Source organism: Silurus aristotelis (assembly GCF_946808225.1).
Source record: "Silurus aristotelis genome assembly, chromosome: 3".
NCBI lineage: Eukaryota > Metazoa > Chordata > Actinopteri > Siluriformes > Siluridae > Silurus > Silurus aristotelis.
This window is the reverse complement of record NC_139576.1, coordinates 16,567,504-16,583,484: the sequence shown is the minus strand read 5'-3', so window position 1 is coordinate 16,583,484 and position 15,981 is coordinate 16,567,504. Positions and strand designations below refer to the sequence as shown.

Sequence of the window (15,981 nt, the reverse complement as noted above, 5' to 3'; positions counted from 1 at the left end):
CTGCATATAACACATTTCATAACTAAATGATTTGTTCTTAATTCCATTAAAAGTGTAACATTTTGCATATTTGAATGTTAATTAATTAATTAATTAATTAATTTATTTATTTATTTATTTATTTATTTATATGTTTGTTTGTTTGTTTGCCCAGGAGTCTATAGCCTTGATGGAAAGTGTTTTGTGTTAGGGAAGCTGTGTTAACTTTCAGACTACGGCTTACAGAGCTTGATATAAATGACTATGTAAATAACAACTCTGTCCCCAAACTACTTTTAAAATTTTCACTCTGCCTCTGGCAAAGTATGACAAGCAGTGAAATGAACAATATCCAATGTGCATGAGAGAGGAATGCAGTGAATGATTCAGGGCTTAGTACACAATCATGTTGTGATCAAAGGCTCTCCACAGTCCTTTCACGATCTGCAGAACAGACCATGCTTGTTGCCCATTTCTCAAACCATTCTCTCCTCCATAATTTACACTCCATCCTCTTCTTTCATTTTTTTCTGAACAAACAAGCATACAAACAACTTGAATGCAAGTCTACCTTGTATGCAATCTAGATGGAAAGAAAAACTTTCTTGAAAAAAAACCTGTTTTCATGGCTTTTCATGTTGCGCTATTTTTAATGCCTGGTTTTTTTTTATAATATTATTGACTCGAAACATTTTATATGACTAAATGTCAGCGTTCCAAGGTAAAATTATGTTCTTATGTCAGGAAAGAAAGCAATATTTTTCATTACATGCCACTTTTCACACAATAAAGCCTGCTAGGTTTTGCATAGCAAAAAAAAAAAACAAATGTGATAAAGTCTTCAAACAAACTGCAGCAGCTTTTCCAAGATGCTGTGCAAAACCTACAGGTTAATTTCATTAATTACCTCCACAAATAAACCATTTGAATATAAATGTATATCGGCCATGTATTTAGCTTAGATGTACAAAGTACTATGTTATATTTATTTTAAACATTACTTTTGTTGTTAGTTTTGTCTATCCACAAACCTTTTTTTTTTATCCTTAATCTATTCTGAAAATTAAAAAATAAACAGAACAGTATGACCTCATGCCTGTAATCAAAAAAAAAAAATAATAATGTTTTGTGTTGCCATTAGTTGACTGGCTGCAATTTCTCATCCATTTTTACTCTCAAGCTTTCTGTGTCCTTCTCTCATGGCAAAGGTCAACCCTGATGAGGGTTATTCAGCAAATGCAAACATAATAATTTTGAGCCTTACAAACAGAATGGGCTGAATTTGTATTCACTGCCATCCATTATTGACTGACTCAGTTGTGAAAGAAAAACTTGATGAGCAGGAACAAAATGACTGTCTAATCCTCGCTTTGCTGGAATATGTGAAAAGACATTATGCATAAAAAAAAAAGCGAAATTCGCTTAAATCTCATTTTGTCAAAAATGGTCATTGACTAGAATTGTCCATTACTATTCATGTGTGAGTGGAGGGTTGAGCTTTAGTATGATCACATGTCACTCATTGCCTTTGCTGTCTCATGCTAGCAGGATAATTACCTTTTTTACCTAGAAAACCTAAGTGATAGAGAAAGAGAGACAGAGAAAGAGAAAGAGAGAGAGAAAGAAGAGAGAGAGAGAGAGAGAGAGAGAGAGAGAGAGAGAGAGAGAGAGAGAGAGAGAGAGAGCAACCTATTCCACACCTGAAAACCAGAGAAAAAATAGTGCCAGGGGACTTTACCATAATTAAGTGCTAAATAAAGAACATCTGGGAGGAAAAACTGTACCCATTTCAAATCCCTCTAACAGGCACACTGCAAACTGGTTAGCATGTATTAATTCGATTACATTTTATTTACTGTATATTGCAACTTAGAAAGCCAGAGGCAACAGTGGCAAATAAAATCTACCTTAACTGACACAAGGAAGAAACCCTGAGAAGATCCAGACATATTATAGGAATAAAAGTGGTCATAAGAAGGTCAAGAGGTCAAGAGCAACACCAAGCTGCACTGTTGGGGCCGTTAGCAATACCTTTAACCCTCAACTGCTCAGTTGTGTAAATGAAATAATTGTAAGTTGCTTTTGATAAGCTGCCAAACATCATGAATGCAAAAGGTAATCCACCCACATTTACGTAACTGACATTGGATATAGTGATTATATAATGATTTTTCTTTTATAACTGTATATTATGATAGTGTTAACATACATGTGTATGAACATTATTACATTTTTTATTTTAAATTCATATCAGATACTAGCAATAAATCAGTTGAGACTTGATTGTAATTGTAATAGTAAGAGTATTATATTTAAATAAGATCTGAGGTGAGTTATGATTGGGTCAACCTCTTAATAAAAATGTATAACCTTAGAGATTATTTTTTTACATCGCCACACCATGTGAACCAGAACTACGATCAGACCTACAGGAGTGTTTAGCCCCTAATGAATGTAACATGCAAAGCACTAACTCGTTTTGCGTGTGGTACTTTCCCAAAAGCACCACAATGGTGATCTATATTATATATAAAATTCTATAAAAAACCTTGATTTGTATTTCTGTATTCTATTTATGTTTTATTTACTATAAATGTGTAAACTACCCATTAAAAACATGACAAAACAAAAATACACAATCTTCATATATTACAGGTATCTGTACAGTTTAGCCTTATTGCCTTAATTTGAGCTGAACTGAATTCAGCTCTACACCATGCTACCACAAGCAATAATTCACTAAAAGCACAGAGACATGGAGAAGACAGCAGAAAAAAAACATAATCTTATGACAAGTCTCTGTAATGCAGAAAGAAGAGTGTGGAGCCACTGTTTTTAGATTCCCAGCTTTATTCCACTCATGCTTTGAAATGTAGCAATGTAAAAAAAGTTGTTATTGCTGTTATGCTATTATGATGTATTTATTATCAATTATTATTTATAGTAACAGTAATAGTAGTAGTAGTAGTAGTAACAAAAGTATTTTTTTAACCTGTATGTGGGACATGAACAATCTGCAGTCACTCTGGTTGTTCCAATTGTTCATTTACTGTAATAATACACAATACTTAACATTTGAAATCTAAAGGTCACTTCCAAGTAATTTTTGTACATGAACTCAATATAAAAATACATAATAAACAGAAAACCTTTCTTGCAAACAAGTCAGGCTTACATTTATATTATAAAACATATAAATCCAGAAATAACTTGTCTGCACCAGCTTCTGTTTAGGGACACTGGACACCATAAGCTTTCAAACATCTAGCTTATCACACTAACATTCACAAGTGAACTTCCTTTACATGCAGTTGAACTTACATTTATGTGTTGATATCAGTCTGAGAAGAGCCACCTCGGAGTTTTCACTGGAGCATCAGAGCCAAAACACTTCTCTGTGTGAATCCTCCTCCACAAAGTGAAAAGAGAAAACATATGGTCACTTTGGTGTTTTCTTTAGATTTAAAGCTTTTATCCAAAGCCAGTTTGCTTCTTCATGTTTCGAAGGCGAATAGAGATCCTTTGGTGTCTCACGTCTATAAACAACTCTAGTGCCTGGTTTACGGTAAAACACCTGCTCTATTTTTGTTTGTGCCAGTTATTTAGGCACTGAATCCATAACTTATTTGTTTTAATGGGATGTTAATGTTAATAGATACTGTGATTGCAAGTCAGCCAGCTACATTAACCGGAGATTGGAAACATCTTAGACAAAAACCTTAAAAATTGGTTTGTTTAATTGTGTGTATTTTTTACCTTTTCATTACAGAGATCAACATGGCATACAGAGAGAGTCACCCCAAAATCTCATTTAAACCCCTCAAAAAAAAAAAGAGGAATAAGAAAGCTCAATGATGATAGCAAATCTTAATGGTTTTCTTTTTGCCTTATGTTCAAGTTTCAGTCATTTGTCAGTTCAATAACACATAACAGCTACCAACTGTGGAGGCTAAAAAGTGTTCCTCTGAGACATGTGTAACCAGTCACTTCATCTTTCCCCCTGCTGTTAATGCAACATGCAACAGGGCATCATGAAGATACTCAGAGACAAAAGTGCCATTTGCCCTTTTCTGCATACATGAGCACACAGATGGCTATAATTGACTAGTGTCACTCTGACGTACAGGGGTAAGTTTAAAGCCATTCCTCTTATATGAAATGGATGGCACATATTGCTCATATGAGCAACCAGCTATGGACAACTATGGCATTATCAAACACCTTTAAAGTCCTTGATCTCCTGACAATAGGGAGAATGCTTTTCTGCTCTGTCGCTTGGAAACCTTTTTTAAAGACTTTATGTAAAGCCTGTTTGAGAAAACTTTAAACTTTTTACAATCCAAAAAAAACCTTGGAGAATAAGAACAAATGAGAGAGGGCTAAAAGGTGGTGGAAGGCCTTCGCTCCTCAGTAACCCCTCCAGATTTGCTGTATTGTGACCCTAACTTCAATCAAAGGCTCATCAATTATTAGCTGGGGATCTAAGAATAAGCATGTTCTTTGCCCTCTGGCCTATATTCCTTCCTTCAGGATTGAGTCCCTCAATCGCCTCCACAGGATGATGACCAGTGGTGATTACACTCTGAAAACCTTTTTTTCAGTCTGTAGACAGATTGTTCATCCATGACCAATCGATGCGGAGGAACACATGGATGAAGTGTGTGTGTGTGTGTGTGTGTGTGTGTGTGTGTGTGTGTGTGTGTGTGTGTGTGTGTGTGTGTGTGTGTGCGTGTGTGTGTGTGAGAGAAAGACTGCATAAGTGCACATCAGAGAAGTCCACCAGATTAATTTCTTATTCAGTCCATCTACCCAGGCTCCTCTGTACCTCACTTGTGCTGCTGCCCTGATCACTGTTTTTGGGGAAAGCAGAACTGAGCAAGACTTAGCAATAGGGCATTGTTACTACTGTGCGTGTACAGAAGTACCATTAATATCCTGTTCATACTATAGAGCTTCAGTATAAAGAGTTTTGAAAAGATCCAGTCAGAGATCTCTGGTCATGGGTAAATTGATCAGTCCAGATAAGAGTATGCATCTGTATGTCCATGTCTGCTTTCATTACATCACTGTGCATTGTCCTCCAGAGAAAGCGGAAAGAAGCTTTTTGTTGTTGTGCATTGTGTCCCTGTATTACAAAGTTGGTCATCGGAGCACAATGCAAAGCTATCTTATAATTTCAGGATTGGTAATACATCAAAGAATGTTGACTTAGAAATATATGAAATGTATATATAAATGCGCAAATGTATTTATAAAATTTTTATTTTGTTATATAAACCAGAACATTGCTTTTGTTAGCTGTAGTTGTCTTATAGTCAAATTGTGCATTTTGAATCACTGTATGTCATTATATTTCTTAGCCTTTTTTTATCATTAAATTCTTTAATTTACCTGCAACCAAAGCATTAGATTAGTATAATTATAAAAAAAAAAAAAAAAAAATTCTTGTTGTGGTGTGTAAAATGGGAATGTACTCAAGATTGGATCACAATGCACTGTGGGCAAAGATGTTCATATGCTTGTTCACACCAAGAGCCAATTTAGCATAAACTTTCTTTTGGCTTCTCCCGTTAGGGGTCGCCACAGCGGATCCTCCGCACGTTTGATTTGGCACATATTTTACGCTGGATGCCCTTCCTAACGCAACCCTCCCTAATTTAGCCGGGCTTGGGACCGGCACTGAGAGTGGCTGGGGATGGTTCCCTGACCGGGGATCGAACCCGGGTCGCATGGGTGAGAGTGCTGCATCTTAACCACTAGACCACCAGGGGACCTAAGAGCCAATTTAGCATAATCACTCTAAATTGTACTACATGGATAGTGGTACTTATTTATTTATCTTCTGCAACTGCTTGATCTTGGTGGAAGGTATTTTGGACGGAACACTAATTCATTAAAATGTTAACATTTTGTGGCAAATATTTAAAGTAGCCAGTCCACCAACCAGCATATTTGTAGAAGGTTGTAAAAGCTGGAGAATTTGGAGGAAATCCACTCAGTCATAAAAAGGACACACACAAGTCCATAAGGAGAAGCTGCTGGACTGTCAGGGAGCTAAACGATTTCAGAATCACTGACTTACCTTTAAATATATTTGTATTGATAGGTATATGTACAATTTTTCCCAAAAGTATATTCTCTTAATTTCATAGCTTTTTATTTTCCAGATTTTAGGAGTGTCTGTTTACATTAGAGTTTCTTTTCTAGAGTTTTTTTTTTTATTATTGCAGCCTTCACATTAAATGTTTCCAGGGCAAAAGAATCAGAGTGAGTCTTTTAGAATCAGCAGTGCAGTGCCTTCAGCATAAAGTACATGTTGCTTGAAGGCTGTTGCTTTAACCAATCGGATTTCAAGTTAGCGCACCGGGGCCATCTAGCAGGCTTACAATAATGTCTGCATTTTCACATCCTTTCATTGAATGTCAGCGTGCACTGGTCAGTGCTAGCAGACAAACGAACATAAGCGCAAATATATTCATGTGGATTTAATAACTGGGTTTTTTGCATTCTACAATGGCTGACCTAAGAGAGGAAATTTATTTGGTTGCAGACATACTGTATGGACTTTTCAACAAAAGCTAGACATCATAAAGAAAGGTCGGCCAAAACAGTTTAAAAAAAATTTAAAACAGTTGAAAACAGTTCAAAAGTTTTAAGCTTTTTCATGAATCAATTTTACTTTAGCTTTTTCTTTCCTATGGAAAAATTGAGTAAAACTGTAATGCACAGAAAAAATGCATGTCGTTTTATGAGAATAATATTGAGGTTTCTGCTCTAGAGCAGTGCAGATGTGGCTGCAGTGAAAGGAGACTTGTTGAATTGTGTTAATTGGGTTTCTTGCTTTGGTAATGCCATTCATCCTTGCTGCATGACATGCAGCATTCTTTTATACTATGTCTGTATAATATTAATGGTTTCTATATCCATAGAATCATATTGCTTTTATTAAAAGATGGCAGTACCCACTATGTAATGGTGCTAAATTTATTAATAATAATGGTCATTTTCTTGCAATATGTATACGGTATATTCAACATCAATACCTGCTAATAACATTATCAGTAATATAATACATGAACATGCAAGTTGGTGTATAAAATATATATAATTACTGAAACACAAATACTTCATTTTGATTTGATGACTACTGTATGCTGAGGATAAGATAATTAAAGTAAAAATTCTGCTGCTGTAGTTGCCAGTTGACTGGTGCCTTCCATTCAATCATCCAGAAACAGCAGGCAAAATTAAACCAAGCAATACCCACAACACATTATGCAACTTCATGGTCCTACACAATAGTCTGTCAGTGCTGCCTTAAGGGAGCTGAATAACAATGTTCTCCTGTTAGCTAGTTGAAATCAGGAATGCCTGATTCCAGTCCAGAAAGAGTGCACAGTTTTGTCATTTTCTGCACATGATTTATCTCACTAGGTAATGACTAGGTTTAATTTGCTAGTCATTAAAGTGTGCTGGACTGCATGGGTCTGGTTTCGAGTAATGTCTATTTCCCAATGTCCAAAGGTTGACCAATAAATATCACTGAAATTTGGTTGGCTTCATTTTCACTATATCTTATTGTATACAGTTGCACCTAGATGATGAAAGGAACAAATACTACTCTTGTTTAAATTCAAATTCTGTACACAAGGATTTTTTATCAAGTCTAGGCTTAGCAAGGTCAAAATGTATTACCCCAAGGACCTGATCACATAGTTTCCTGGTTATTAATACAATGTGGTCATGAATTAATAAATAGAGGCTGCAAGATAATATATTGAGGCCATGAGTTAATTTTCTCAAGGTCTATTTGTTGGCCACAATATATATCTGGCATCTCTTGAATTTTAAAATGAATGAGATGTACAGAAATCAACAGAATTAGACAATTGTATCCACAGAAGCCTAAGCATTGGGATGATTGGCATTACACTTTACTGCAGGCTTGGAATGACCTGAACTCCAATGGAGACCTCTGGGATGAACTGAAACGTTGACTGTGATACAGACCTCCTCACCTGAGCTCACTAATGATCCTGTGACTAAATTCCCAAGCTTAAAAATGTAATAGAAAGTCTTTCCAGAGCAGTGAAGATTGTTTAGTTTAGCTAGGATTAAATCTAGATTGGGATATAGACCTGTTTGTCAATTTCTGAGAAAATAATCAACTGAAATCCACATAATAATTATGGTGTGGCCACAACTTATTAGAGATTTTATTTTTGGCCTCAAAATATGTAGTTGTGGGATAAACCTGTTAAAATAAAACCACCATATCATTCCATTGTGTCATTTCAATTTAACAGAGAAAGAGAGAAGATAATAAGGGGACTTTCAAAAAGCTTTTGTTGGTTCAATAATCTTCCGTCAAAACCACAATATTTATCTGCAAAACATTTTAGCAAATAAAAGGACGTTCCTGTTCAATACAATTATTCATTTTTATACAGAAAAATTTACACCACCAAAGGTAGAGAAGAAAATAAATATGAGACCTGTGGATAGGATTGTAATTAATAAGAAACCAGTGAGGCAGTGAACTGCACATTAAACATTGATGGAATCAGATGTATGCAAATGCTTTACTTGTTTGCCTTACTTGTACACAATTTTCACTGCATACTGATGAAGCAGACTACCTTCATTATATTTCTGCAGAAATGACCACAAAGGGGCTTTTCTCATGAATATTACACATCTCTATCACTGATGTTATGGAAAGTAAAATCTTACTTTATTTGATTGCAGTAGAGATTTTTCAAAAATGATTTTCAGGAGTGTTGGCTTTACTAATATCTAAAAGCATATTTGTCTTTTTTTTCATGTCTATGAAGCAACAAGTTGTTTTTTCTTCTATTGAATCACAAGGTTACTAATGTGACATGAAAATAAATGTTAACATTTTGATTCTGTAGTTTCTCTAGATGGCAGTGTTAAGTCAAACATTTCTCTGTGCAATTTTACACTTCTATGAAGTCTATGTGTATATGCTGAAGCATGTGCATGTGTGCGGGAGTGTGTCTATGTGCTCCTGTGTGAAACACACCTTGATTTATATATATATATATATATATATATATATATATATATATATATATATATATATATATATATATATATATATATATATATATATATATTTCAGACCAGCTGGCTGGGGAAATGTTGTCACTCACCACATATTGAATTATTGACACTGTCATAACACGTCATAGCTAAAACCACAACGGTAGTTAAGACTAAATACTTCAGGGAATGCGAAAGTCTCTGTGCTCCCTTTGTTACATTTTGACATGCATGTTGATCGCCACATGTATATCAATATTTACATGAGTTTAAATCAGGCAAGCACCTGTGACAAGATACGACAAGCACCTGGTTACTGAATTTCTCACTAAACAGTCTTTCCAACATTTTTAATGATTAACTGCGAATGTGAAATATGCAGCTCATGCAGCTCCTAGGGTAGAACAGGCACAATAGTATGGTTCAATTTATCACCTGTATGACAGTGAATCTGAACTCTTATATCACCCTATAATCCCTACAGTACATGTGCACACATGTGCACACACACACACATGCGTGAACACATGGTGGTGGACAGCAATGTCAATGTGAGCTAGTCAACCCCAAAGGATCAGCAGTTATGAGGCAAAAGTGCAATTATTTTTCTTTTGAACCTGACTGAAGTGATTCATCTAACAAATAGCTGTCATCTAAGTTTTTGATTAACAGTGTATCTTAGACCCTGGGGTGCATTTGCCCTTTTCTACTTAGTGGGAGAGCTGCACTGATATTCTGCACTTCATTCAGAAACCCCACTAAAGCTCTCTTCTCATTTAAAATTCTGCTTCCCTGTAACAAGGGCCTAACCTATTCTTCCAATGCTAATTAATTAAAGCTGGGCAGCAAATATTGTAAAAAAAAAAAAAAAAAAAAAAAAAAAGAATTTAAACAAATAAATAAATAAATATATATATATATATATATATATATATATATATATATATATATATATATATATATATATATATATATATATATACAAACAATATCTCACAAAAGTGAGTATGCTTCTCACATTTTAGCAGCCATTGGATATATTTTAGAGTAGTCAATGACAAGCTTGAATTGTAGTACATATTTACTGTCCTCTAAAAATAACTCAGCGTACGTTGTCTACATAACTGGCAACAAAAGTGAGTACACCATAAGTGAAAATGTCAATACTGTGTCCAACGTGTCAATATTTAGCATCATTGAGCATCACCAGGCATTATTGTTATCAAGCACTGTCTTAATCCTCCTGGGCATGGAATTCACCAGAGCTGAACAGGTTGTTGCTGGGGTTTTTTTCCATAATCACGAGCTGCTGGATGTTGAGACACATGGCGCTTCTCCACCTTTCACTTAATGATGCCCCACAGGTGATCAATAGGCTACAGGTCTGAAGACATACTTGGCCACTTTATCCCCTTCACCTTTAGCTTCATCAACAAGGCAATTGTCATCTTGATGGTGTGTTTGGGTTTGTAAATCTGTTGGAAAACTGCCGTTCGGCCGAATTTCTAAATGATGGGCATCATGCTTCAGAATGTCAGAGTACATGTTGAAATCCATGTTACCCTCAATGAACCACAACTCCCCAGTACCAGCAGCACTCGTGCAGCCCCAGACCATGATGCTACCACCACCATGCTTGACTGTAGGCAAAACAGAATTTTCTAAATACTCATCACCAGGGCGTCCCCAAACAATTTAATCTCAGTCTCATCAGACTACAGGACATGGTTTCAGTAATTCATGCGCTTGGACACGTTATCTTTAGCAAACTGTTTGTGGGCTTTCTTGTGAGCCAGCTTCAGAAGAGGCTTTCTCCTGGGACTATGGCCATGCAAACCGTCTTGTTGCAGTTTACGGTGTATAGTCTGAGCATTGACAAGCGGAACTTCAAGTATACCAAGCACAATGTTGCTCAGAAACTGACACTGATTAAGGCAATATGACTGTAACAATCATGTGCAGCCAGGGCCTTTGCTCGACATCTAAGTTAAAGCCCACAACTGTACACCTGTAAGGTGTATATACATATGTTGTATATTCTGTAACTAAAGAACTAATCAATAAGTGGAGTAACTATAATATACCAAGTAAAATTGTTATGAGTGTATGTATATGCATAATACATATGCTAACAGAGCATAAGTTTTTTATCATTATTGTTATTATTATTATAAACTTTCTCTACTGCGATCCACAGAGCAAGTCATGTCACGAAGGAAGAGAAAATGTGTGGTTGTAAGTGCACTTAACAGGCAGACCAGACGTGATGCTCAGCCTCTGTAATAGCACCAATCTAACACATCAAAAAGTTGCAAAGAAAAGTAGCGTAGGTAAGCATATGTACATTTCCTAGGGACATATTTATTTTTATCTTTATTTTAGTGGGTGATAAAGATGGGTGTAGAGTCAGTGGTGCTGCCCGGTGGCGTGTTTACACATGTGCTGCCAGCCAGTGTGGCAGGACCTACAGGTTTAGTTTAAGCATCAGTGCTATTGACAGGGCCAAAGACCTCCATTGCACTGGTACAATAACTATTAGCACTAAGGCTTTGCATTGGTAGATGTGCTTTACTTTATGTCTAGCTTTCCAACTTAAATGCTAAAAGGTCAAGTGCTGAGAATGAGTGCGGTGCTGACATGTAATGATACTTGACAGCTTATTTATACATCTTATACAAGTATACAAGTATTTTCTGATAGTATAGTAGTCTATATAAAAGGATGCCAATTTATTAAAATGTTGCACAAATAGAGAAATTATCTTATATTGAATAAATGTACTGTAAGTGATATATAGCTGGAATAGTATTAAGGCACATTGAGTCCATTTGTAGCTTTGTGTCAAAAGCATTGGCAGGTGGCTGTAACCTACATTAAGTCATTTGTTTGTGTTGGAAAAATAAATACTCTATGAATTAAAGCAAGTTTTTTTCGCACTCATTCCCATTCCAACAACACACTCAGCCTCATTTGCGCCAGCTAAGACCGAGCTACTTTTAATTGCTGACCTTTAAAAAAGTCCAATCATTTCTATTACACTGATTGGAACCAAAACATGATATCTCCTATTACAAAAAAAAAGGATAACAATGTGAAGGCCTCTATTTTAGTGAAAATATATTTCAATTCAATTAAAACTAAATAAAAATATTAATAAAGAACTATAATTAATTAATTATAGGAGCTCAAAGTGCAACATTCACTAACATTCACTTTCACTAAAGTTGGGTTTTATATATATAATAAAGTGATTGTACAAAATGTAGTGATAGACACATACAGAGCAATGTAAGTGCAAAAGGAAGCATGCTTCACAAAGCAGATCTGTGTTGCTAGCTTGGGGTGGAATATAAAGAACAGTTGGTGGTTTCAGCCTGAAAGCCAAAGCTTTATAGTGGCTAGAACTGCAGATGCATAAGCTTCCCTGGAGCGTGTTGTGGGTTGTCCACTATGCAGGCTGTCTTCAGTAGACCATCGTGCTTTCAGTTCCTAAAACATGAACACGTCTTCCACTTTTCAACTCATGGCCCTGCTAAATCCCTGACCAGTGGCGATAAGGCACAGACAGAAAGCCATTAAAAAGAGTTTTACACTGACAGCATGCTGGTCCGATTCAACTAACGTAACATACTGGTAAAAGGGTTGTATATATATATATATATATATACAAACATACAATTATTTTAATTATTTTAGCAGAGTAATTTGGCTTGTTTCACATGGTATAATTAAGCACGATGAATTTCTAGTATATTAAGAGAATTGTCCAAGTTTGGAATTATTCATATATAGATACTTTATACAGGATATCTTCACTTACTCTTAAGTTTCTTTGCAGTGTATCAAATGGTCCGAGTGTTGAACATCCTTTTCTACCACCACTTGAAAAAAGATCTTTCGAAACTTGAGTTATGAACTTGAGACCTGATCAAGACCAGAGGGAATATATTGTTACATGATCAAGACAAAATACATAAAGTGATACTTTGTTAAATAATGGAAAATTGCAAGGAGAATTATTAGAAACATGCTAGGGGATTAAGGCAATGAAAGTTGCAAAGCTCTGTGTTGGTTTATGTCATAGTGACAAATTTCCGTTAGAGTCCCAGGCTCATGATGCTGTATGCTCAGGTTATTTTATATGCTTAAACCAACTAATCCCCAGGGAAGGTTTATCCTCAAACTGCTTGACCTCGGAAAATGATATCCAATGTGTGTTATGTGTGTCACTGATAGATATTCCCATCTCATTCTCTATTTATGGAAATAGATGCCATGATTTGCTCTCAAGAATGACTCTGCATGAGATTTGTGAAATGATATGTTTGCCATACTTGAGATGGTTCATACAGACCTACTGATTTTTAATATAAAAAAACCTTAATAACCCAACATATTTATCCCTGTGGGCATGTCTTTACTAGTCTATCCTCTGTCCTTGTGAATGTCACAGACAATTATCAGGTCTCTTAGAATGAGTTCGAAACCATTTATAAATTACATAATTGTTTTTAGGTATAGACTCATTATTACAAATTGTTCAAAATTCATTCGGGCAGATTCATATGCAAGGATGGCACGAAGAGTAAATAATTCCAATGGACTCCAGAGAAAATGTGCACTACATTACATTTCCAATGGTCCAAAATGTGTGCTGGTTTGCCTGCTTATATGAAAAGTAATGAATATAGTTAGGGGAGAGGGGCAGGGGAATGATCTTTTCATGCAATAGAAGCACAATATTAATGGTCAGGACATGGGATTTAAACTCAATTTGCATATGATTGGAGGAATTTTACACTGATTTACAGCATTATGTTATTGTTCTTTAATAGTTCTATTTGAAATATATTTTCCAAACAACGTTCTAGTGGCAAATGGAGCAATGTCTGAACAGTAGCATGGCTTTGCTGCTTACATCAAAGCTGTGTGTCTTATAAGCTAAGAGAAAAATTCATCAACTAACTAACATTGTTTAAAGATTTATCAATCACTGACCACCATTGTACCCAACAAGAAATTACTGGTCACCATTTATCACTATTGGTTTCAACAACACATCACTGATCCCCAAATAAACAATCACTGAATAACATTGTTCCCAATAACTAATAAATGATCACCACTGCCAACACCCAATAGTTAATATTTGTATATATATTTTTTTACTTTTATATATAAATATACTCCTTCACATCTTTGATTTTTTTTTTTTTATAATAAGATATTCGTTTTGTAAATATGTAAATAGCTTGTGGTGAATAAAGAGTTCTTAATTCTTTAAGAAGTATGTTATAAGCTATATTTCTTTATACAAATAAAAACGAGTATATGCTTTCATCTGATTACTTCCAATTATAATTCAAGCATGTATTAAGCTACAGTTCTTTTCCTTTTGTGTGTGTGTGTGTGTGTGTGTGTGTGTGTGTGTGCAAGTACCGAATTAATAAATGAGTTTCGCTTCCGGTTTGAATTCAGGCTTCAGATTGAAGTATAATTAAATCTCTGTGGCTCGTTGCAGTTCTTATTGAAATGTTTAGTGCTGTTCACTGCATCAGTGTCACTAAGCACAGAGTCGGAGATCGCGGTGTGTGTTTTCTTTCTTTTTTTGCGTCTCGAGAGGCCACATCACTACAACAGCTCGCCATATAGAGGTGTCGCAGCAGTCTAATCTATCCGTGAGTGCATCTCTCTCTCTCTCTCTCTCTCTCTCTCTCTCTTTCTCTTTCTCTCTCTCTCCGTGGTGTCGCGCGCGCTCTCGCGTAGTGCGCGCAGAGTCCAGGCGCGAGGAGTGTGAGAGTGTGCGAGGAAGGGCACGTTACACCGCGTTATACACACGCACGCACGATCGCGCGCGCGCGCGCACACACACACACACGCAGCACAAAATTTTCGCTCATCGCCTACACCCGGAGGGCTGCACTCGGACTTCAGTGGCGGTGAAGTGCGGCGGCGTTAGCCTTCACTCGGCCACCATGTCCCATCTGCTGCTCGCCGCTGCGCTCCTGTGCGGACTCGGGGATGTATTCTCACACGTCCACGCGCCGAGATCAGCCGCTGCTGAGGAAGGTAAGACCGCAAGGCAAAGGGAGGGGTGCGTGCGTGCGTGTGCGCGTGCCTTACCCACTATGATAAAAACTTAGACCGCTTAATGCGTGGCGACTCTGCATAGGAGACTAACAGGTTACCTGCGAAGCCGCGAGAGGTGACATTGATTTGCTTTTTTTTTTTTTTTTTTTTTGGTTTTCTGGTCTTAATCGCAGACTTTCCCAATGCAGAATACAGAGTTGATTTTTTTATTTTTTGATTTCAAATTGTATATAAAACACACACGCACACACGGTTCTTTTGCGCTTTATGATGACATTCGTGTTACGCGCACATCACATTCAGGATTTTTCGGTCGCTGCACCTCTAAAACCCCTCTGATGAGTGTTGAAATCCCCCTCACCGTGCTTTGTTTGGAGTTTATATTTATCTGCACGGTGTAGAAACTCGAACCGCACCGTGTGTGTGTGTGTTCGCGTGAGCTTATTTGAACAGGAGACAGCAGGTTGATGTGTGGAGCCTGAAACCATGCGCGAGCTCACACTGGGTTTTGGGCTGCATGTGTCTCTGTGTCTCAGTGTCTCTGTGTGTGCATGAGTGCTGTGGAGGACTAACAGCATGGCACCCAAGTTCAGCAGCTTGAACTGTCTTCTATTTATGTGGAGGAAAAAACGTAAATGTAGTCATCTACCTGACAAATAAAATTGCATAAGTTATAGTTTGGGATGGTTCTCACTGTTGGCATGTTGACTATATATATAGTACATTCTTGCAGATCCTGGAAGAAGTGAGAACTTTAGCAAAGCTCTTCTCAAATTGTACCACCAGTATTCTTAATTAACATCATCGGTCTGGGCCAGTACATGATCATCAAGGATGCAATAGATT

The 15,981-nt window shown here is 36.6% G+C and overlaps 1 protein-coding gene across 8 annotated transcripts in view; it reads left to right on the top strand.

The window, feature by feature from the left end:
• Positions 1-14,574: 14,574 nt before the first annotated feature.
• lrp1bb (low density lipoprotein receptor-related protein 1Bb) overlaps positions 14,575-15,981 on the top strand; it is a 288,809-nt gene continuing 287,402 nt past the window's right edge. For 7 of the 8 annotated variants that reach the window (XR_014532697.1, XM_083536546.1, XM_083536541.1 and 4 more), the window contains exon 1: positions 14,575-15,114. Coding sequence is in view for 7 of the 8 variants with exons in the window: in XM_083536546.1 (XP_083392672.1) it covers positions 15,021-15,114 (94 nt within the window). In the remaining variant the exon portion in view is untranslated. The remainder of the gene's footprint in view (positions 15,115-15,981) is intronic. The other variant, XM_083536545.1, reaches the window with a different exon arrangement.